At 36.4% G+C, this 25,393-nt stretch overlaps 1 protein-coding gene across 11 annotated transcripts in view; it reads right to left on the reverse strand.

Annotated features, from left to right (window-relative positions):
* Positions 1–25,393, reverse strand: part of tex11 (testis expressed 11) — a 150,940-nt gene that overhangs the window by 95,384 nt on the left and 30,163 nt on the right. For 10 of the 11 annotated variants that reach the window (XR_011342918.1, XR_011342919.1, XM_069893075.1 and 7 more), the window contains 9 exons: positions 22,847–22,968; positions 18,609–18,693; positions 17,986–18,065; positions 7,496–7,576; positions 5,219–5,338; positions 3,799–3,879; positions 3,500–3,585; positions 2,603–2,660; positions 233–328 (listed from right to left, as the gene is read on the reverse strand). Coding sequence is in view for 9 of the 11 variants with exons in the window: in XM_069893075.1 (XP_069749176.1) it covers positions 233–328; positions 2,603–2,660; positions 3,500–3,585; positions 3,799–3,879; positions 5,219–5,338; positions 7,496–7,576; positions 17,986–18,065; positions 18,609–18,693; positions 22,847–22,968 (809 nt within the window). In the remaining 2 variants the exon portion in view is untranslated. Of the gene's footprint in view, positions 1–232; positions 329–2,602; positions 2,661–3,499; positions 3,586–3,798; positions 3,880–5,218; positions 5,339–7,495; positions 7,577–9,100; positions 9,278–17,985; positions 18,066–18,608; positions 18,694–22,846; positions 22,969–25,393 lie in introns of those variants that run through there. The other variant, XM_069893077.1, reaches the window with a different exon arrangement.

Raw genomic sequence — 25,393 nt, forward strand, 5'->3', positions numbered from 1 at the left:
GTGACAATACATTCTGTTTCCCCTACTTTGATGTTCTCTAGTTTCCAAAACTCCCAAAAGTTAGCACGAGTATAATTATGAGATACACTCTCTAGAAAAAGCATTCAAGGAGAAAAATACTTCTGTGTGAAAGGCAGTGAACAGGATGCCACAGTTGAAAGAAAACAGATGATTGTGTCAAATTAACAGGCATAACTCATGGTAAATAAATCTGCAGAACTGCACATCTTACTTCATTTGCCAAAATAACAGCATTGAGAGCTCTTTCTTGGTGCTTCTTGATGTCCCACTCAAGATAAACATTAGCTAATAAACGCAAAATCTTTGCCTAAAACAGAGAAACATCAATTAGTTAGAAATTACACCTCCATGTTGCTTGCATATATTAATATATTCAAGCAGATTCTCATCTTAGGTGAATTCACTAAATGGGTAACACTATAGTAGTTGCACTTTGTAGTCCACTTACAAAATTTTGTTCCTTCTGTTTAATGATTTTAAAGGACTCAAATAGCCAACTGCTGAAACATTGTATTGTTAATTCAGATATCCACCAGATAAATTTAAATCCTTTGATCCTTGGTCATACACAGCATTATATGATTGACAAAGTTTGAAGATGTTTCAAGATAACGTGCCTCAAATTAACATGCAGGTACCATAAACAATTACAGTAGTGGGACAAAAAGCAGGTTCACCTTAAATGGTGAGGGATAGGGATGCTAAAATAATAAAGGCTTTGCGAAGTTTAATGAGACTACACTTAGTAGCACTAAAATTCTGTCTGTAATTTTGGACTCTCAAACCAAAGAATGATAGATTTGGAATGAAGCTCTGGAATGAAAGTTCACTAGATGGAGTTATTTGAAGAGAAGAATGGAACAATATTTGTAATTCTCCACATGACAACATTGTGGGCATCATCTTTTGTTGATTAAACTTTAAAGTTGAGTTTGAATGAATGGAATAGAAAAAGTACTGATAAGGAATTTGAAATACAACATTGGTCATGATTTAATTGAATGGAAAAACAGATTTGAATGTACTTGTTCACTGCTTACATAACTGAGACACAATCTTTTGATATACAACAATGGAGATTAAAATAGCAATTCTCAACATGTGCAGAGTCAATACACGTTGTATTGCCTTGCAATACCTTGCCAAAGTCTAGACAGATATGACTTTTAGACAGGAGTGTGGCTGCAATGGTGGTCCCATGGGTTATCTGTATGGTCAGGAGGCAAGGATGGGTGGTGGGGTAATTATTGTTGTACGTGTTGGACATAAGCAACTTTGCAATCACCAAGTCAAGAAGGTGGTTGGGGCCATCTTCTTATGGTGGATCTAAAGTACTGCAACACCCTACACCAGCTGATCAATGTGTATGCTTCACCTATGCAGTGAGACTGGCTGTCTTTCAGGAGCTTGCACTGTTACTAGTGACATCCAGGCCAGTTATTGTGACAGGTGACTTCAACTGTATTATTCATTGGGCTGGACAATCCAGCAGTGCCAACAGTAGACAGGACAGCTCCTTCAGACTCCTGATGGAGATGGTTAAGGAGGCACAACTGTGTGACGCCTTCAGCATCTCTGTAGGTGGAGTACAGCCGCAGCCCACCTGGTTAAGATCCGACAGCTTAATTTGGTTTCAGTGAAACTTCATATTTATGTCTATAGACCAGCTTCATGTTGAAGGGCATCATGGTCAGAACCACCAACATCACGTCAGCTCTACTTAGCTCCTACATCATATGTTGTTATTTATTATGAGCTCCCATTATCATTCTAAGGGATAGTATAGTCAGGAGGTCACATTTGACACAAGCACAAGTAACAGCCCAGCGATAATTCAATACAATGGAAAAACTTTCCCTCAGTCTGTTCCAGAATTTGACACATTTGCAAGTACATTGTGATTTTACAAAGGGAGAACCATTCTGGCTGCTGATGAGAAAGCAGCTTTTTAAAGCAGCTTTTTGTGGAATTCAGACCAAAGCATGCTCTGTGAATGACTGGACCTTTTCGGTGGATTGACCTGTGCCAGGAGGATCTTTTTAGGAAGCAAAGTGCTTCACTTTAAGTGTGACTAGCAATGAAGTTACTTGGAGAGACCAGTGCCAGGGTTTTGGAAGCTTCGTGGAGGCCACCCAGTTCGAGTCTTGCCTACAAAAGGACCAGGAGTGTTATGACTACAGCTCGTGTGAATGGACATTTCTTCAAAAGCAATGCAAGAATTTGTGAGTCTGTAGCAGCCACAACTCCAGTCTTCTTATCAGTTCAACATTAATTCTGGGCATCAAATTTCAAAGGCCTACGCTTCAACACTAAATTCTAAAGACTGAACTTTAAAGTAACTTTATGGATTTTGGCCTGGACTGTAATGGTTTGGGTATGTCACACACACGTGCACTAGACACCTGTGCATAGCTGGGTATCGATTTAGTGTTAAGGATAGTTTAAGAGTTAAGACTGTAGCTTAAGAGTAAGAAATAAAATTAGTGGTTTAAAATTAAACACTGCCTGGTTCATTGCCTATTGCTGTTTGTTACGTGCGATTCTTAACATTATATATACAGAACACATAAATAGTACATACCTGCACAGGAGAACCTGGGGAATATCTTTTATCCATTTTTCCAATGTCATAGCTCCGGCTGATGGTATAAGACACACTTAGCTAAATTAACTAAATACAACAAAAAGGATTACCTTTTCCTCCATTTTGCATGTCATTGCACAGCCATAGGTAACCTTGTGGTGAAAGAAATACTGCAAAGAATCTGAGCGAGAAATGTTTGGTCAGCTCTAATTGAAAGATCTTTTATGCAAATTAACTCAAAGAGTTATCTCAAGTTAAAAAATAAACGTGAAAGGATTGTGGTCATGCAATAGGGTCACATGCAATACAAACAAATGCCAAAGAAACTCAGGTCACGCAGCATCCATAGGAAATAAAAGGCAATCAATATTTCGGGCCTGAGCCCTTTATCGGGGAATAGAATCATATGCATTTTAAATTGAATGCACTTACAAATGTTACCTATTCCCAGGTAAATATTCAAAATGAAAATTATTGGATGTATTAGTATGGACAGTTGAAACTAATGAGATTGTGAAATTATTGCAAATTTCATAGATTCTAAAAGAGAATTAAAGGACAGATTTTGAGTGAGCTTTCCATGGCTGGACAATCTTAGCAAACTCATTACTTGGAAACAATTTAGGAATTAAATAAGCCCAAGACCTTGAAATTGTCTAGAATGCTTAAGATTTAACTTGATGGATTTCAGGTATCCTGAAGAATCAAAGGATAAAACAGCAAGAAAATGAAGTGGATCCAGTTGCTTGACAACATTCTTACTGTCAGCAAAACTAACTGGTCTACACTTGTTTCTGTTTTTTTTTAGTTATTTGTACAAAAAGGTTTCAGTTCATATCTTTATCACGTCTTGTTTAGCGATCCATTAAAAATTATTAAATAAAATGTATTTACCTCAGCCAGAAAGCACTTTCTTCATATTTCTTCTCCTGATAAGTTTCTATTCCAAAATTGTAACACAGCAGGGACAAATAACCTCTCTAAAACAAAAAAGCAGAAACAGAAAGTGAAATTTAGATTTAAAAAACCTTTTTTTCAGGTGCAAATTCCATTTTCTTTGCTTTGTTGGAGTTTAAGCCAAAAATACATTTTGAATCCTCATATTTTTCATTTCCTCCCACTATCATTCTTTAATCATCTAATTTAACAAATATCTCAGACCAAACACAGATCAACTATGTAGATAAACAAACCTCTTTAGGTAATCTGAGCAGCATATCTTCGCAGCGTTGGATAAAAGTCACTGCATTCTTATGATCGCACTGAATCACAGCCTAATATAGAGAGAAACATCAACAAAATTTATCAAAACACAACACTGATCCCCCCAAAAGGTCTTCTGCAGATTGATCATCATAAATTCAATAATTTTCCTCCTTTAGCAAAAAAAAATTCAGCACCAAAACACCCAATTAGCTGAGAAAATCAGTGCACCTGAATAATGGATTACAAGTGGCATCTTTACCAAAAAAAAACAATTTCATTTCTTTCACTATGGGAATAGCAGGTTTCTTGAACACTAATTTAGCTAACTATACTTTACATCCATTTTAAGACTCGTATTTCCAAGCAAGTGTAAATTGAAAGACCTTCTAGAGACATATCTATCTGCAAAATATTAACAAGCCTTGCATATCGTTTGGATTTCTTCCATATATTTGCCATACTTTCTCTTTTAAGATATTTTTAGTTAATTTAAGAGCATCCAAAAATCAATAATCAAGAATTTTAGTTAAAAAAAAATGCATGGGAAAAGATGTCTCAGCAAGTGAAAAGCCATATTATGAAGTTAAATGCCAAGGATTTTCAAGGCTCAATATTTTATTCTTATTTGTTATCTTCATCTGACATTATGCTTCTAAGCCCACTAGAACTTGACAGAAATTCAGTTACTTTGTCCCAAGGTTCACTTATTGGCAAAATGCTTCTAATACTTTGTACTAAATTCAGGAACTTTATTCCAAGCTTATTTATTGCCAAAAGGCTTGGCACTTTGAATTCTTCAAAATGGTTTGAACAAATTCTACTCTATCTTGCCCAGCCTTAAATCTACAGAAAACCTTTGGCAGATGGCACCAGTGGAGACTCTACTAAAAACCGATTGCTGCTCTAACAACTGCACTCGCTCAACATAATGGGATATAATTGCACACTGTTATAAAGAAAGTTTGCCAAAACCATGGGGATTTTGTCATGCTGCACTGAGCAAGATTGACGCAAAAATAAAATGATCAAAAGCCATTGTTGTTTGTCTGGCACACTTCAAAAAGTAATGAATGTTATGTCCCAGCAAATCCACCTGGGAATGTCTATTATAAGAAAGTTCCACTGGAAAGAGTGACATATTATTATAATCATAACATATATAATCTGTAGCTCAAGATGTTTGGTTGGTGTAGCAGTTAGCACAACACCTTTGCAGTGCCAACAATCAGGACCGGAACACGACTCAAACCCCACACTGTCTGTAAGGAATTTGTACGTTCTCCCCATGTCTGTATGGGTTTTCACTGGGGGCTCCAGGTCAAAAACGCAACATGGATGTAGGTTCATGAGGTGTAAATTGGGCAGCACAGACTTGTGGCTGAATGTCTAAATTTTTTTTTAAATTACCGATTCTGCCTGATAGGAATGCACTTTGAAAAGGTCCTTTTCCACATCATTCTTAAAGATATTTAGATCTGAAATTCCATCTTTTCCAGCCATGAGCTTTGTATATAACATTTCCAAACTCTATGTAGGAAGTATGAACAGAAGGGAAAAAAAAGATGCTGTTATTAACTGTCTTAAAACACATACAATGCTGAATTTTTAAACAAGAAATTCTCATTATTGCACCTGCAATTCATATCTATACATTTATTTACACACCAATCTTAAAAATAATTTCTGGAAGCTTTTTTAACCACTAACTAAAACTAATCAGCATAAACAGAACAGTCAATATCAAAGTGAATGAAAATTGAAAAGTGAAATAGAATTTGCCTGACAGTTCAAAAAAAACTGTATCAGCACCAGATTATGGAATGAAACTTGAGGGGAAATTGTTTTTTTTTCTGGGCAGCAAGATATAGACCTGATTTCAATCTCCCTTTCAAGTGACGGGATATGTATATTTTTTTTAAAAACACCGAGTAGTCAAAGCTCACAAGTTTATGCACGAGCTTAGCATGGTACTGATTTCACATTTCCACCTGTTGTTAATAAAGCACAAATCAAGTCAACAGTGTGAAGTTCACCAGAACTTGAGTAAAATACTTTTATTCTAGAATAAAGCAAATTATTTCAGTAACAATTTGGTCTAGAACAGTGGTTCTCAACCTTCCCCCCCCCCACCCCCCCCATATCATTTTAAGTAATCCTTTAGTAATCACAGAGCACCTATGGCATAGGGATTACTTAAGGTGGTATGTGAGTAGAAAGAAAAAGTTTGAGACCACTGGTTTAAACAAAAGGAGAATGGTATAGATTAGAAACTATGAACGAGACAGCTACAAAGAAAAATACTATCAAAAAGACTGGAACTGTGAAATGCAGATATAGCAATTGGAAGAAATCTGAAATAAGGAGAACATTGAAGATACCCAGCACATTATGTTGCATCATGGAGAGAGATTGAATGGTTCCATATGAGAAAATATCAAGTAGCAAGAGCCAGTAAGATCCAGGGCAATTTGAATCTGTAATTGGCTTAATTATAGAGGCAGATAGAATGGATGGTTAATAGAAGGGAAACCTTTTCCTTCTGGCTTGAAGGAAAAGGCAGGGACAGAGATTAGAAATGTGGCAAATAAAGCAGAAGCTTTATTGACCTGCTCACTATTTTCATCATCTTGTTTTATTTCAGATTTCCAGAAACCTCTGTGTTCTGCATTTCACAGTTCCAGCGTTGTTGAGCAATTTTTTTTTCCCCCTCTGTAATTGCCCTAATTTTTCTTCCTTTACTTGGCACTTCAGACTGATTCCTTTGTTAAATGACACAGAAAGCAATTGAGTCACCTGCACACCTTGGTCTTCACTCTATTACAATCACTTTGTCCTTCCCACCCCTCCTTCTCCAACTTCCCTCTCTGATTTTTCTTTATTTACACTACTTCAGATTGATCCCAATCAAAGAAGGCACCAAAAGCCATTGCTTCATCTGTGCAACCTAGATCTCGGCCTGATCACAGATATTCCAGAAGTTCTCGCCAACCTTCCCCATCACTGCAGCTCAAACACATTTGGTTGCTCACTGTTTGCCTCAGATTTCCTGTCACTTCCAAATTTAACATCATTTCAGGATACTCCAATTAAAAGATCTGAGGACTGTCCTGTCCAGTTTGAGCTGGGAACAGCAAGTGACATACCAATAAACACAATTTCTTATCTCCAGTCAAACCATTAAATCAATCTCGATCTCTCTTCACCTGTTATTATCACCTAAATGGCATGCTTAAGTTTTTGCAAGGCTGCAGAATTATTCTAAATCTGAAACTAAAGTGTGACAATTTGATCATTATTTCAATTCCAAGCAGCAAGGAATATAATGGTTCTTAAACTGTAACCTGGCATCGTCTCCATGACAGTTAACCACAATGGCTTTTGAGTCACTAAACTATAAATTCTCCCAGCTTTTATCACACAAATTATTATTTTTTTTAAGCCCAAGTTTAACTTTTGGTAAACACAACATTGTATCTAGCAGATAGTTTTCTTTTAAATCTCTTAATAAAACTCAGAACAAATCCAAGTTAGAAAATACAGTCCTCTGCTATTTCAAGTTAATATTCCTCTTTTTAAAAGTAAATTACAAAAAGATGTTTTGAGCATATACGATTAACTGAATGGCTGTTGTATACAAAATCAAAGTTATCAATTACATTTAGAAAACAAATCTATAACAAGTACCGTCACAGCCAAATCCAGAAATCTATTAGCCAGTAGTGGCTTCCTACAGTCCAACCAGCTTCGTCCAGTTTTTGTAAACATCTGGAATAAAAAGAATCATTCATAACATAATCAGTCTGTACATTAAATGTATTTTTACTGAACCATTTATTAATGTGTGGCAGTTGATTTTAGAGGCTAACTGGTGGAAAACTATCAGTAACAATCCCAAGATGGCAGGAATGAATTTGAAACCTTCGTATATGTTGGGGTTCCAGCCAGTCAACAGGGTTGGGTCCTTTCAATGAACGGCCAAATTCCTGTCCATGTATAGAGAGTACTATGAGTGAGCAAATTTGGGTCCCATGACTTGCACATAATAATATTCATTGCTATAGGTCATGTGGCCTGTTCAATGTCAGGTTAAAAACAACCCCTTTGGTCTGCAAAAGAAGATTAAGTAGGAGAGGAGGATCTAGTTGGAGCAAGACACAAAATAATCAATATAGACTGAATTAAGAAAGAGGATTTATTGAAAAATATGAAGATCTCGATATAAATTAATGAATAGTATCAGAGCCAATTAATAGCCATATGAAAAGTGGCAGGTGCTTCTAGGGTGTTTTAAATGTAGGACAATCCTGCCAGTTTTCTTGCAAGGAATAGACTGAATAAGATATTGAATTCTAGGAAATATATTCATTTTAATATTATTAACACGTCCTATTAATGTTATAGGTAAATCTTTCCACCGATTCAAATCATCATTAATTTTAGACAGTAAAGATAGGTAATTAACTTCATACATATGATTAAATTAGTATCTATCTTAATACCTAAATACTTAATCCAATCTGACCACTTAAATTTGACAATATGCCTGTACTGAGAATAATCTATTTCAGATCAAGTCATAATTTCACTCTTTTCCAAGTTAATTTGAGAAGCCAATACTTCACCGGACTACTTCAATCTATCATGCAGACTCTCCAAAGATTTCAAAGCTTGTTAAATATATCAAAATGTCATCTGCAAACAAATTTATTTGATATTCATCAGCTTTCACCTTAATACCTTTAATATTACGATCTTGTCAAATCATCTGAGCCAAAGAATCAGTAACTAATGCAAATAGAGCTGGTGACAAAGGGCAGTCTTGCCTAGTCGATCTGGATAACATAAAAGGTGAAGATATGTGTCCATTTGACACAACTCTAGCAGTAGGTCTTCTATAGAAAGCCTTAATCCAACCAATTAAAAAAACACCCAAAATTAAATTTCTCCAAAACTTTAAATAAAAAACTCCATTCCACTCTATCAAAAGCCTTTTCTGCATCGAGAGGAATTACCATTGGTTGGTCAGATTGTTCCCGAGAAACATTAATTAAAGAAATCAATTTTACAATATTGCCTGCTGAATATCAATTTTTAATAATACCTGCTTGATTTACATGAATTAAATCTGGTAAATATTTAGCTAATCTATTAGCTAGAATCTTGGCAACAATTTCATAATCTACATTCAATAAAGAAATAGGTCTATAAGACCCTTCTTTTAATGGGTCCCTATCCTTCTTAAGAATCTATAATAATTGCTTTAGAAAAAGAATATGAAAAAGAACAAACCTCTATGGCCTGTTTCAATACATCCATCAATAAAGAAATTAATAAGTCCTGAAATTCTTTATAAAATTCAGAAGTAAAACCATTATCTCCTGGAGACTTCCCACTAGGCATAGATCAAAGTGCATCCATCACTTCTTTTACAGTAAAGGAAGCATCTAAATCCTTGATATCCTTATCCTTCAAAAAAGGTAAAGCTAAATCAGATTTTAAAAATTAATTTTGGCTTCATCTTCCAACACTTCAGAAGAATACAATTTTTAATAAAATTTACAATACTCATCATTAATTTCTTGAGGTTTATATGTAATCATTGAATCATGTCTAATAGCATTTATTGTTCTAGAAGCTTGCTCTGTTTTTAAATGCCAAGCTAAGACTTTATGAGTTCCCTCACCAACTCATAATATCGTTGTTTAGTTCTCTGTAATTAACTTGGATGTATGCATTAGGAGGTTTGCAACTTCCTAATTTTCAGAATTATTATGAATCAGCACAGTTGAAATTTATTAACAGGATATTTGAAGTGGATAAACCTTTGATATGGGCTAATATTTAATTATCTTAGATTGGTGAGAAGAAGATGGATCAGTTTATTTATAGATGGGATTCTCAGTTATTAAGTAATTATAATTTGCCCGAGTTGAAACATTTAATGGAATTATGGAATTTAAAAAAATGAAATTATAGGTCTTCAAGGTAAAATTTCAGGTAAACCTCCTTTGTTTCAAAATAAGCTTTTTTCTTTTACACTTAATAATCAACTTTTGAAGTTGTGGGATTAAATTAGTAGAAGATTGTTATGAAGCAGATATTTTATTCGACTCCAAAGAATGAGAGAAAAATATGAAATATCTTTGAACTCTTTTATTGTTTATGAAATTAAAGCCCTATTGTTGGATAATTTTGAGCGTATGTTACAGCTACCCAGGTGTTTAAAATTTGAAATTTTACTTACTGATGGGGGCAAGAAAGGATTTATATCAGAGATATATGCTTTATTGCAGAATAAAATGCTTAAGTCGGATGTTTATAAATCTAAATTAAAGTGGGAAAAAGATTTGTCCATATCTATCTCTCAGGATGATTTGATGAATCTATGTGAGGATAGTATGACTAAAATTGTAAATGTAAGGTACAGATTGGTTCATTATAATTTTCTTTAATTATATTTCACCCTGAGAAATTAAAGAAATATAAATTTATAGATGTCATAAGGAAGTTGGTTCTGTTTTACATTCTACTTGGTTATGTGAGATGGTGAAACCTTTTTTGGGGTAGACTTAAAAAAGTCTTAGAAACTACTTTTAAATTGAAAATTCCACTTGATCCTTTAGAATTTTTATTGGGTTATATTAAGAAATTGAGTTTTGAGTTAAAATTAAATACATTTCAAATTGCTTTTTTGAGATTAGCCTTACCTGTGGCTAGAAAATGTTTGGCAATTACTTGAAAGAATGAGACTAATTTGAGTATTCAGCACTGGAAAAAAATAACAATTTACATAATTTTTTTTGTTAAAACTTGGAGCCTGTATTTGGAATAAATGGGGTTGAATTATTAATTTTCTTCCTACGTATTGATTGTGTTGCTACAAACCATGGCAAACAACTGATTGAGAGTTTTATGTTATGTGATCTCCTCTCCTTTCTTTTCTTTATTTTTCTTTTTGGGGTAGTTTAGAGGGGGGTGGGGAGGGGTGGGTGGGTTAGGGTAGGGGGTTGTAGGGGGTATATTTGCAAAATCATCATGTATGTATTTTTATTGTATGATTTATCATTATTAATACATTTTAAAAATTTAAAAGTTAGCCCTGTACACTAAGCCACACTGTTACTTTAATAGAGCTTCTCTGATTAATTATGTGTCCTGCAGCAGCTCAGTGATTCCAACAAATCCCACTTCAGCCTCAACAATATCTTGGAGCAGAACAAGGGAAGATAAATGAACATGAATAGACCCCACAAACTTTTCAAAAATGGAGTCTCAAAACATTTCAAACTCATTGGGCTAGGCAACAAAGGAACAATTATCCAAGGATTGTTTGTTACAACAAAAACAAGCATTGTATGTCAACTGAATGTTCATAAATCATGAAATACCTTCATATTCCATTTAGAAATAAAGACCATGAGAAATGTGACTCATTCATAACCAACAATAGAATGATGGTACTAAATTTTATTAAAAGTATCTACAAAGTTGCAAATAACAGCAGTGGGCCTGAAGATGGGGAGATATTTTAGAAATCAGTAAAGGATCATTGAAAGATTTACAACGAGGGAGATAGTGGAATGTAAAAGTATAATTGTAAGAGGTTCTGAAATGTGAAAATGCAAAGGCAAAAAAAATGATTGTCTCTAAGTACTACTTCTCTTTAAACATGAATAGTGGCCTAAGCCATTAAGTGAGTGACAGTGTCGGTTCAGCTACAATGAGATTCTTCATCTCCCCTGAACAGAATTAACAAAAAAAAACCATAACCTCACGTATGATAAGCTTCTTCCAAATCTTTGTTCACTTTGCTCATCCTCAATCAAGATCTCTTCAAAATCACTTGATTCCTTTTGTTGCATCTCTTCCAATCAATCTTTCTGCACTTTCTTCTTTTTCTCCTTCTAAACCCCATTACCATTCTTCTTAGTAACTCCATTCATTTTTTTGTGCTTGAGAAGATGAAGACCAACCTTTCTTAAGATCAGCCAAAGAATTAGCAAAAATCAATGCATCTCCATCATCCTCAAAAAAAATTGATTCATATTCCCCATAAAAAAATCTTTTAAGATAGCAGGGAATCTAAAAGCAAATTTATAACCCTTCTGCTAGATGACTGTTTTCACCGAATTAAATTCTTTACGTCTTTTGGCTAAGATCCGCCGTTACGAGCCCAAAGGACCCCAAAACCAAGACAAATAGTTACTTTAAAAAGTTGGTTTTTTTTAAATCATCTTTAAACATGAAAACAGAATCAAACTTTAACTTATCTCTATTAACTTAACTAATCCAAATTAACTCCCTTCTAAATCTAAGTGCACGTGTATGATGTGTGTGTAATTTTTTTTTAAAAAGTTCTTTGGTTCACAGTTCAATCTCACTTCACATTCTTCCAAGTTCATTGGTTGCAGGCAATTCGTATACTGTGCACAGAATTTAACATGTATAAAGTTCACCAGGCTTTGGTGCTCGAAAGGTAAATGTTTACCGCTCAGTAAGGTTCTTTGTAGGTTTGCAGAGAGAGATTTGTTGTTCCAGGATTTCCACAACTGAGGTACCACCATTGGTCACCTCAATGTCTTCCTGATGAAACTTTCCCCATCAGGGTTCTCCAGATGATAACCTCTTTTTTTCAGGCGACCACAGATTTCCTTTCTGCTCCATTTATTCCAAGAGACACATCAGACAAATAGCACATCCAGCCATCTGCCGCTCTGGAGCCGCGTTTCAATTCCAACAAGCCTCCCGCCTGCCTCAGCTGTGACCGCTCAGTCCTTCGGTCTCTTCATCCTCCAACTGCCAGAAAGCCCATGTGACTCTCCCACCTGCAAAAAAAACCCCCACCTTCTTCAGCAAACAACAGGAGCTATCCTTCTGTTCCCATCCGCTTGCCCCAGGCAAACAAACTTCTCAAGAGTGACCCCTCCGCGCAATTTGCAGAAAGATCAGAAGCCTTGCAAAAATGCTCAACACAGATGACCCATCTCCAGTCGACACACCCGATGACATCATTTCAATCAGCAGCCATCTGTGAAATGTGTACAGCACTGTCTCTGCAATGCCCACTGAATACGAATTCCTCAGCACTCCAAATAAGATCTGCCTCAAAATGTGTGAATGCATGTAACCTACCCCAATTCCACCAAACGATCCCAATATTTATCTATATCACACCGCATAGAAAAAACTCTTCTATTCTGGACCATCAATGGACCTCCATTCCATGTTGCTCTGCATTTTGAACTGCCAATCTTAAAATTAGTTCCCTATCCTGATACCATAAGCACCTAATCAAAACAGATCAGGCAAATTTAAAAAAAAGGTTTCCTTCTCAGTGCTCTATGGGTCCAATTCCTGTCCATTTGGAAACATTTCCACTCCCAAGTCATCAGGTATTGATTTTTGAAAAAAATTAACTGGTTCAGAGCCTTCAAAATCTTCTGGTAAACCCACTATCTTCACATTATTTCTCCGGCTCTGATTCTCCAATTAATCAATTTTCTTCAGTAAATCACTCTTCTCAATCCTCCATCCGGTAAAAGAATCATCAAAAGTATTCAACTTTTGTTGACACTGATCGATATCACAAACACAATCTTCCAACTTATCTTCCATCTTTTCAACCTTCTCTTGAACTTTATCCACAACTTTTGCATATTTTGCAACATCAGCTTTAACAGTTGAAATATCTTCCATCACATTTGAAAGCTTATTATTAACAGATGTAAAGCCCAAAGAAATCTGCTGTGACATTGCTTGGAATTGTAACTCAAAATAGTCTTTATATCTAGATGAATGCCTACCCTGGGCTGCAACAGGTTTCCCTTGTATTTCTTCCTGTTCACTAAGTTGTATTTCTTCTTTTGAACTGGATTCTTGGAATTCTTCCACTGCTCCTGCTGCTCCAGCTCCCATTTCCTCTTCCTCCATTACAGTTACTTCACATGCGCGAAGACTCTGTTTCCACAGAACATCATTTCCCGTTGGCGCCATCTTGACCAGGGATAGCCCAGGCGCCAGCGTTACCCTCGGAGTAGCCAGTTGTCAGTGCTGGGAACGAGTAACATTACTCGAGTTATCTGTTCCAGCTCCAAGGTAGGCCGAACTTCTTCCAAGCTCACCGATTGCTTCAAAATCAGTTTTTTCAATAGTTTGAGCTCTCTTTTTTTAATGATTATTTTCAACTATTCCAATAATACACTGTTCAAGTTCATATATTTAAAAAGGCATTTATAGACGTTTTTATACAAATCTGTTGGGAGAGATGACCACCCACGTCTCTCTCCTACATCATCACGCCACGCCCCCTTACTTACTGTTGAAAAATGCTAAATTTTGTAAATATATTAATGAACAAATTCAACAGTTATAAAGTATAAATAGAGATTCTGTGTTGAGTAAGTTTGTAGTATGGGATGCTTTAAAAGCATTTTTAAGGGGTCAGATTATTAGTTTTACAGATAAACTTAAAAAGCAAGATTTAGCTGGTTGATAAGTTAGAGAAAAATATAAATATTTTGGAAAAAGGGTTACAGAGGAGTACATTAGATAAAGAAAAAAAAGCTCAATTAGATTCTATGAAACTGAAATGTAAACATTACAAACTCCTAGAGTTGAATGTTTATTGCAAAGATCTAAACAAAAATTATTGAGTTAGGGGAAAAGGCACAAAGTTTTGGTGTGACAATTGAAATCTGATCAAATATTTAGAACGATTAAGGCAGTTAGAAAAAATTCAAAAATTTCTTACAAGATGAACAGTTTAAGGAATTTTATATTAAAAAATTATATACTTCTGAAGTGCAACAGAACCAAAATGAAATAGATGTTTTTTTAAATAAGTTGCAGTTACCTATATTAAATGATTGGACTAAGGAACAATTGGAGAAGCCAATAGATTTGAAAGAAATTATGTTGGTTCTTAATTCAATGCCAAATGGTAAATCTCCACGAGAGGATGGTTTTACTGTGGAATTTTATAAGAAATTTCAAAAATTGTTGCTTTCAGTGTTTGTTGACGTTTTACAGCAAGTTAGAGATACACAATCTGTACCAGAATCTTTTTCACAGGCTCTTATAACAGTAATTCTTAAAGATGAAGATCCTTTGAATCCTGGGTCTTATAGGCCAATTTCATTATTAAATGTTGATTATAAGCTTTTGACTAAGATTTTGGCTAATAGGTTAGTGCAATATTTACCTAAGTTGATTCATATTGATCAAATGGGTTTTATAAAGGGAAGATGCTCTGCTGATAAAGTACTTAAATTAATTAGTTTAATTAATATTTCATGGGAGAAATTCAACTTACCAATGATCTTACCAATGGTCTTATCATTGGATGCCAAAAAGGCATTTGAAAGGGTGGAATGGTTTTTTTTTTAATTTAAAGTATTCGAAAATTTTCAGTCTGGACCAACGTTTATAAGTTGGAATAAGGCAGTACATAAACAACCAAAAGCTAGAGTTATGACAAATGGCCTTCTATCTGATTATTTTAATTTAGAGAGATCCACGAGACAGCGTTGCCCTCTTTCACCAGCATTATTTGCATTGGTGATTGAACCATTAGCTCAATTAATAAGGCAGGAAAGGAATATGAAGGGTATTAAAACAGGATTGGACGAATTTAAGATTAGTTTATTTGCGGATGATGTGTTGATTTACTTAACTGTACTACAGGAGTCGTTGAAAGTGTTACAGGATAGTTTAATACAATATGGAGAATTATCAGGGTATAAAGTGAATTGGAATAAAAGTGAACTTATGCCATTGTCTTAAGCTGATTATTCTGTTTGTAAAGGAGTAGTACATTTTAAATGGACTTATCAAAATAAGTATTTAGGTATTAAAATAAATAGACATATAGATCATTTATATGATTTAAATTATTCTCCATTAATCTCTGTAATCAAAGAGGATTTAAATAAATGGAAATATTTACTGTTAACTTTATTTGGTAGGGTGAATTGTATAAAAATGAATATATTTCCTAGACTTCAGTATTTTTTTCAAACTATTCCTTGTAATATTCCTAAAATGTTTTTTAAAGATTTGAATACAGTCGTTAGGACATTTTTATGGAAGGACAAATTAGCAAGGAGTTTCTATTCATAGGTTAACATGGAAATATGAATTAGGAGGAAAACAACTTCCAATTTTTAAAAAAATGATTATAAGGCTACCCAATTAAAATTTATTAATAGAATGTTTGATTTGGATAGGCCTTTGACTTGGGCAGATATAGAATTAAATAGAATTGGTGAAGATAGAAGAGATGAATTAGTTTATAAATGGAATGTTAAATTATTGAGTTTTTATAAATTGCTAATTTTATCTCATTTGATGAGATATATTAAAAAATTGGTACTCAAGGTAAAATATCTAGATATACTCCTTTGTATTGGAATTAACTTTTTCCTTTTATGGTTGATAATTACCTTTTTAAGATTTGGGACCACAAAGGGATTAAGATAATAAATAATTGTTATGAATTAAGTCAGTTTCTGTCATTTGAAAGAATGAAAGAAAGATATCAAATACCAACTCGGACTCTTTTTTGTTATTATCATATTAAATAAACTTAACATAATTATTCTGGGAAGAATTTGTTTTTACTTAAAGAGTTGAAATTTGAAATATTGGTTCGTGATGGAGGGAAGAAAGGTTTTATTTCTGAAATGTATAAATTATTGCAACAGAAAATGCATAAAATTGATCTGCAAAAATCAAGACTTAAATTGGAGAAAGATTTGGGAGTTGATTTGATAGAGATCATTGGAATATTATTTGTAATGATAGTATGACATAAATTATAAATGTTACATATAGGCTTGTAACTCATAACTTTATACATCAATAATATTTGACTCCGGAGCATTTGAAAAGATATAATTTGAGTTTTTCTGATTTGTATTTTCGATGTAATGGTCAGAAAGATACGTTTTTACATTAAGTATTGTCTTGTTAAACCCTTTTGGTGTTGGGTTAAGGATTGTTTACAGAATATTTTGAAAATAAAATTTTCTTTACATCCAAAATATTTTAAAAATTGGGGATATTAGTGAGTTTTGTTTGTTTTATGAATTTGATAAATTTCAAATGGATTTTTTGAGATTGTCATTGGCGAGGAAATGCATAGCTATTTCGTGTAAAGATCTGATGGAACCTAAATTACAGAAATGGCATTTAGAATTAAGGTCTTGTATCCCATTAGAGAAGATAACATATAATTTGTGGGATAAATATTATGTTTTTAAAAAGATTTGGAGCCCATATTTGGACTATTTCTATTGGAAAATTAGAAGAAGGTGATCTGGTTGTAGTGGGGTTTCCTTATTCCACGATAAAATAATTGGTGTCTTGGTATTCGCCTCTTTTTTCTTTTTGTTTCTTCTTTAGGGGTTAGGTAGGGATAGGGGTAAGATTAGAGGGTGGGATGTATTTGTAGGGGTGGGGGTGGAGGGGTTTTGGTTTTCTCTTAGCTTTTTTAGTTTTTAAAAAATATAAACCATGTTAGAATTAGGATTATATTGTATCATTGTATTATTGTAACTATGGTTGTTTTTCTTTTTTTTTTAAAAAACTGTCTCTTTTGCAGTATAGATAGGGAAATTAATTCTGAGAAATCAAGAAAGGGCAGTGATGTTCAACAAGTAATTGATATCAGTCTTCAAAACTGAAAGGCTATTAAAATTAAATGATAACTAAAAGGGCACAAGAATACAGGTACTAGGAAAATTAATTGGAAATGAAAGTTGACAATTCCATAGAGAGTGTTGAGAGCTTGCCGTAATCTCAGAATAAGTGGTCAGCTATTTGACAGATGCAGGGAGGATAACTGAGAGAAAAGATGTTTTTACTTGTATTTACTTGCAATCATTCAAATTACAGCACATGAAAGTGACATTAAATGTCATCACAATTATTTTAAAATAAATTTCCATGATGTAAAGAATAAGTATTTATGGTACTTGCATTCACGCGGTCTGTCAAATGACAGATAAAGAACAAATTGCTTTAATATATAATGAGTTTGATTTCTAGCAAATGTATTGCAACTAATTGTGGTTATAGTGCATACACAAGATAAAAATGTAAATAATCATTTTGAAATTCTCTAAATAAAATCACATAAAGCACCCAATGAATTTTCAAATATATTTCAAACTCACCAATATTTGTCTTTTTAATGACACTTCAGTGGGATCTGTACAATCGCTCAAACAGACCAGCTTGCAGGCTACATGACGCACTGAAAATTAAAAGGTTTACATACATATTGTTAGACACCATGCACTAAATAGCTCCTTTCCATTTCAGGACTACCCATTTTACAAAGGAAACAAAAATGACTGCAGATGCTAGAAAATTGGAGCAACACACGAAATAAACTGTCTCTTGTCTTTCGTGGATGCTGCCTGACCCATTGAGGTCCAAACATTTTTTTTTGTCCTGCTCCAGTTTTCAAGCTATGGTAAAACTGCACCAACGTTTCATTTTCGTTGATACTCCAGTAGGCAATCACCAAAATTTCAAATCTAAATGAACCAAAATAACCAAGTGTTCCAAAATATAGGGAACTGCAGGCCAGTGAGCTTAACGTCAGTCACAGGTAAGTTAAGTTACACAGGCAGGGAGGAGGAGGGGGAAAAGAGGGAGATTTATAAAATCAAAAGTACTTCTGCTGAAAAGTTTGAATACAAATCAAATTTTATGTATAAAAATTTACTTGCTTACAAGAGAGTGCAGGTCAGCTAGTCAATTGCAGAAAAATAAACTTTTAGCAAATACTCACACTTTGTTCTTTGCTCTTCATTAATTGAAGATTCCAGTCTTCTGGTTACTGCCCAGTTCCAAAGGTTAATGGCACACTCTTCCATCTTTGAACAAAACATTTTATAACTTTTCTGTGCACTTTCCTTCTGCAAAATGCATCATCTTACATTTATCTTAATGGAACTCTCTCCCATTTGTTCCCCAAATTTTCAACTGATAAATATCCTTTCGCAACCTTCCTTGTGATCCACAATGCCATCAATTTTTTTGTGTCATCTACACACTGACTCATCAGACCACCAACATTTTCATCCAAATAATTGATATACATTACAACCAACAGATTTTCCAGCACTGACCCTTGTGGAATATCGTATTTCACACCCACAGTCAGAAAAAGACCTCTTTGTCCTCTGTGTCTAAATCACTTATGGATCCAATTTACAAACTTACCATATGACTTAATGTTCTGGACCACCCAATCATGAGGGACTTTGTAAAATGCTTTATAATGTCCACAGAGATATCTGCTATCCCAGTCACAGCAATCGTAACTTCCACAAAAATTTGAGAGATAGAATCTCCTCACATAAAGCTATGTTGGTTACAAAGTACATGCCTTTAAAATAAATCAATCCTGCCCCTAAGAATCTTCTCCAATGACTTCCATACCAGAGGGAAGGCTTGCTAGCCTATAATTTCCTTATTTGTCCCAGTTGCACTTCTTAAAGAGAGGAAAAACACTGGCTATTCTCTCATCTTTTGGCACCTTGGATATAAATAAGCCTCAGCATTATCCACCCATCTGGATATTATCCACCTTAATATTTTTAATAACATCTAACCTCTCCTCCTTAATAACGATATGCCCCATCAACATTCTCTTCTGAAATCTCACCATCATCAATGCCCTTGTTCTTTGTAAATAAAAACCTAGTCCTACAAGAAACCACATCAACATTTCATACATGTATACTGCTTATATTTAATTTGACTTCCCCTTCCAATAATGATCAGTTCATTTTTATTTTCATTAAACTGGTACTCTGTGTCCACCTGATGAATGGGCCCCCGGCATAACGTAGCCAAGGTGAACCCACAGAAGACAATGGGACCAGACAACATGCCTGGTCAGGGAGTGAAGGTCTGTGCAGACCGACTGATGGAGGTACTTATGGACATCATCAACGCGTCATTGCAGCAGTCCATCATCCTCATGGTTTTCTAGACAGCCACCATCATCCTTTTACTAAAGAGGGCAATAGTAACAGGCCTTAACGCCCACCACCCTGTGGCAATGACCTCCACCATTATGAAATGCTTTGAGCATCTGACGATGGTACACATCAAAGCACAGCTTCCAGAGATACTGGACCTGAACTGTTCCACTGATGACGCGACAGCCTTGGCCCTCCACAATGTACTGACCCACCTGGAGAATAACACCTCATGTCAGGCTGTTCATCGACTTCAGCTCAGTGTTTAATTCCCCAGATGCTGTTGGAGAAACACTTCTCTCTGGGACTTAATATCTCTCTCTGTAACTGGATTCTGTCCAGGTCAGTAGCAGAATTTTTAACACCGTTACGATGAGCACTGTCGCACCTCAGGGCTGTGTTCAGCTCCTGTTCATGCTACTGACCTTTGACTGCAAAACTTGTCCAGCTCCAAAAGAGTCATCAAATTTGTAGATAACACAACAGTATTTGGCAACAACAATGAGCAACAAGAACAGAGAAGAGGTGAAAAATCTCATGTTATGGTGTGAGAATAGCAACCCGAGCCTCAATAAAGACAAGAAAATGAGATGATTGTGGATTTCAGGAGGACTAGGGATAACCACCCTCCATTACATATCAATAACACTGTAGTGCAGTGAGTAGAGAGCACTAGTTCCTTGGAGTCAACTAATGTAGTGACCTAACCTGAACATACATTCCTCAATTGTTAGGAAGGAGCAACTGCACTTCCTGAAAAGACTGAGGCTGGCCACCATTCTGTCAACTTTCTTCAGGAGCTCTAGCATAGTGTTGTATGGTTCTTATGGAGCATTGGATTGGAAGTCAATCCACAGGACCATAAGTGTGACATAGAGGATCACTGGGGTCTCCTTACCCCCTCCTGTCCTTCAATGTGATCTACCTGAAACATTAGCCTCTTTTAAACTGCAGCACCTGGGTAGCCCTCCTGGGACTCGAGTGCAATTACTAGGGGAAAAAGTGCTGGAAGCACCTTTTAAATTACAAGGAGATCAAACCATTAAATCGTCAATCCAGCGATTTAAGGGGGATCCCACCCCCGCAATTACACGTCACATACTCACTAGAAGTACTGACGGATGTTCAGAAGCTAGCTGCCCAGTGACACACGCACGCAAGCTGACATAATCGGAATAAGCAGGTTGGCCATTTTCCTGTTCAAGTCGGCCATGAACAAGGCCTAAGTAAGTTTAACTGGGTTCCCTGACTCTTCTTTTCTTTGGCTTGGCTTCGCGGACGAAGATTTATGGAGGGGGTAAAAGTCCACGTCAGCTGCAGGCTCGTTTGTGGCTGACAAGTCCAATGCGGGTCAGGCAGACACGGTTGCAGCGGCTGCAGGGGAAAAATGGTTGGTTGGGGTTGGGTGTTGGGTTTTTCCTCCTTTGCCTTTTGTCAGTGAGGTGGGCTCTGCGGTCTTCTTCAAAGGAGGTTGCTGCCCGCCAAACTGTGAGGCGCCAAGATGCACGGTTTGAGGCGATATCAGCCCACTGGCGGTGGTCAATGTGGCAGGCACCAAGAGATTTCTTTAGGCAGTCCTTGTACCTTTTCTTTGGTGCACCTCTGTCACGGTGGCCAGTGGAGAGCTCGCCATATAACACGATCTTGGGAAGGCGATGGTCCTCCATTCTGGAGACGTTACCCACCCAGCGCAGCTGGATCTTCAGCAGCGTGGACTCGATGCTGTCGACCTCTGCCATCTCGAGTACTTCGACGTTAGGGATGAAAGCGCTCCAATGGATGTTGAGGATGGAGCGGAGACAACGCTGGTGGAAGCGTTCTAGGAGCCGTAGGTGATGCCGGTAGAGGACCCATGATTCGGAGCCGAACAGGAGTGTGGGTATGACAACGGCTCTGTATACGCTTATCTTTGTGAGATTTTTCAGTTGGTTGTTTTTCCAGACTCTTTTGTGTAGTCTTCCAAAGGCGCTATTTGCCTTGGCGAGTCTGTTGTCTATCTCATTGTCGATCCTTGCATCTGATGATATGGTGCAGCCGAGATAGGTAAACTGGTTGACCGTTTTGAGTTTTGTGTGCCCGATGGAGATGTGGGGGGGCTGGTAGTCATGGTGGGGAGCTGGCTGATGGAGGACCTCAGTTTTCTTCAGGCTGACTTCCAGGCCAAACACTTTGGCAGTTTCCGCAAAGCAGGACGTCAAGCGCTGAAGAGCTGGCTCTGAATGGGCAACTAAAGCGGCATCGTCTGCAAAGAGTAGTTCACGGACAAGTTTCTCTTGTGTCTTGGTGTGAGCTTGCAGGCGCCTCAGATTGAAGAGACTGCCATCCGTGCGGTACCGGATGTAAACAGCGTCTTCATTGTTGGGGTCTTTCATGGCTTGGTTTATGCTGAAGAAGATTGGAAAGAAGGTTGGTGCGAGAACACAGCCTTGCTTCACGCAAAATTGCCTGATTAACCCTATTTTACACAGCAGTTTGGAAGGGCATATTGTCTGAAGCGACTTGTAACATCATTAAGGACCTCTACCCCCCTGCACACAGCATCTTCTAACAACTCACGTCAGACAAGAGATACACAAGTATCAGAACCAGCAGGCTGAGAAATAGCTTCACGCTTGATGAACTGCTGCACGCTTGATGAACTGCTCATCAAGCTCTGAGATTACTATTTATTTAACAATATTTATTTAATTTTATATACATACTGCATATAAATTGTTTGTAAATATGTGTGCTATGCCAATATATGTTTAAATGTTTTTACAGAGGACCAAAGAACCCTGTACTTGTACAACTGAATGATAATAAACTTAAATTTAAATTAATATCAAAAGTTGAAAAGGGCACTTCTATCATTTGTGCAGATGTTATGTCTTCCATTCCCTTTTTCCAAGATTTAGCACTAGTTCCACAATGCCTGATTGTAAATTAACTGGCATATGCTTCCCCCCAAAAAGCAACATGGGCAAATGCTGAATTTTGATCATAGCCAAAAGCAATCAATTGAAGGTTCTTGGCAAAGATATCAAATGCTTTTACAAACCTGTGTATCCTTAATTTTATTTCTCTCCATTTCATCCAAAATTGCAACTTTATCAAAGAGTGCGTCAATCACTTCCTCTACATTTTGAATTAACTGCTTTCTTAACAACTCTTCAGCAAATCCTTTAGAAGAAAAAAGTAAGAATAAAAGGCTTTCAGTTATAATGTGCCTTTTCTGGAGACATCTCAAACTTTTTTCCCCAATCAATAATGTACAGTAAAATCCTTGGTATCTGGCACCCACTGTGATATGCAAATTTTCAGGTTGCCTGAGACACACTCTTACAATGCCCGCATCAAGAATAAACATTTTAAAAGACAAAAAACAGTGCAAATTGTAAAGTAATTTGAAAAAATATCAGTATTGTAGTCCTTAATTATGTAAAGTTCTCTTTAATCAAGTAATTCCGATAACTTACAAAATTTAAATTCGAACCCTGATCGCTGGTGCTATAATAGTATTGCACTAACCATGCCATCATCATAATTAACCCCCCCTCCCAAAGTTTGCACATAAAGCCTTACTAATATAATTCATAATATACTAAATAAAGGTTAAGACTCTTACTAGACAGCGATAGGGTAAGACTTTGGGAGAGTCGCCCTAGTGCTGAGCAGCGTCAGCCAGATTTTCACATTGGTCAACACCATTTTATTTAAACATTAAAACTTTATTCAAACAGCTGCTGCAGGCAGGGCATGCAGGATAGGAATGTTTGCTCCTATCTTTACTTGGGGGTTGTGTGTCATTTCGGAGAACATGTACTTGTACAATTCTAAACTTTTATGTAATTTTAAAATTATTGCTATTTATTTCAATGTATTTATTTATTTTTGGCCAGTTGCCGTACTTCTGAAATATGTACAGCAGGAATTGGGACAGCATTGCAAGTTCCCAAAATAACAATGCAATAAAGACCATTTCTTTTTTCAGTTTAATGATGGTTAAGAAATAAATAATAGCCAGGATTCTCATGCACCCTTTGCAAGAAAGAGCAATAGAATCCTTTATGTCAACTTGAACCAGCCAATCAACTTTCAATTTAAGATCACATCTAAACAACAACACCTTCAACGGTGCATCATACGTGCTGCACTGCACAAGTTTTTGCATTAAAGCTCAGGTTGAACTTGCAACCACACATATTTAAAAGGAGAGCCCAGAGCAAAATACTGATTCTGTAATAAAGGAAAATAAAAATGTGTGCTGCAAAAGCAACATGTTACCATGGACAAAAGAACGTTTCGCAAACAAAAAAATAGAAAGATGACATAAATTAACTTTTTTTCCATTTATCAAGAGGCAACAAATGATCTGCCACATCGATGCTGAGGTATCCTTATTTTTTAAACAAGTGATACCAACTACTGCAATTATTGCTAAATTTGTTGTTGCCACTATAATAGGTTGTAAAGTAAATTTGGATACAAGCAGACTACAAAGAGATTATAAACAGGTTTTGGGGTAGGCAAAGATCTGACTATCATATGGATGAATGTGAAATGAAAATTAAAAGAAAGCATATCTTAGTGGGGAATACTTGCAAGTTTAAATGTAGAAGTATCTGGGTGTCATGTCTGAAACCTGTGCATAACAGAACTGAGCACGAAAGTTAGGAAATCAAGCTGCAGTTACATCAGTCAAGTATTATCCACAGTCATCATTTTTCTGTTCAAGAAATTATGTAAATGCAGAGCAAACAGTTCAGGGAAGACTAAGTAAACTAAGTGAACTATGCGGTAAGTTTAAAGGTTAAGCATGTGTCCCATAAAGTTTAGAAGATCGAGAGAGTACTTGATTTGAAACATACAAAGAACCAAAATGGGAGAGATGTGCAGATGTTTCCTCTTGTGGAAGATTCTAGAATCAAAGGTCTTTGTTTCAAAATAAAGGAATACTTGTAGTGGCCCGCAGCACACTCCACAGGCCAACAAAGCAAACAGTTCTCAAACACGACAATCAGGCAGATAGCATGCAGGACGAGACATCCGCTCCCATAGGCCACAGGAATAGCAGTCAAATTGGCCCATCACAGCCAGCGGATCGCAGGGTGTCCAATCCAGGCTCGCGCATCCAGGACAACCAATCAGCAGCCAGCCTCACTCAAGCCATGCCAGCATCCAAAAAAGACAGAGCTACAGCCTAATAAAGTCAGCGTCAGTTACACTCCCTTGGTGTGCAAATCTTCTTTCTACCTCAAGCTACAACTTGAGCTATAACCATAATGACCCTGCCACAGTGGTGTCCCTGACTGGTCCAAACGGCGCTTTGGACCCAACAATGGAGGAACAGCCTACAATCAATGCTGTGGCGTTGAAGCTACTGGGCTTCTGGACATTGCAAACGCGGGTGTGGTTCCAGCATGCCGAGGCGCAGTTCGCCATTCGCCAGATCTCTGCAGATGACAAGTACCACTACCACGTGGTCAGCACCCTCGATCAAGATACAGCGGCCTGCATCATCAACTTCCTCCAGCAGTCCCTGGAGCAAGGGAAGTATGTGGCTATCAAGGAGCTATTAACCCGCACTTTCGGACTCTCAAAATTT

Source organism: Narcine bancroftii, chromosome 8 (genome assembly GCF_036971445.1).
Source record: "Narcine bancroftii isolate sNarBan1 chromosome 8, sNarBan1.hap1, whole genome shotgun sequence".
NCBI classification, from domain to species: domain Eukaryota; kingdom Metazoa; phylum Chordata; class Chondrichthyes; order Torpediniformes; family Narcinidae; genus Narcine; species Narcine bancroftii.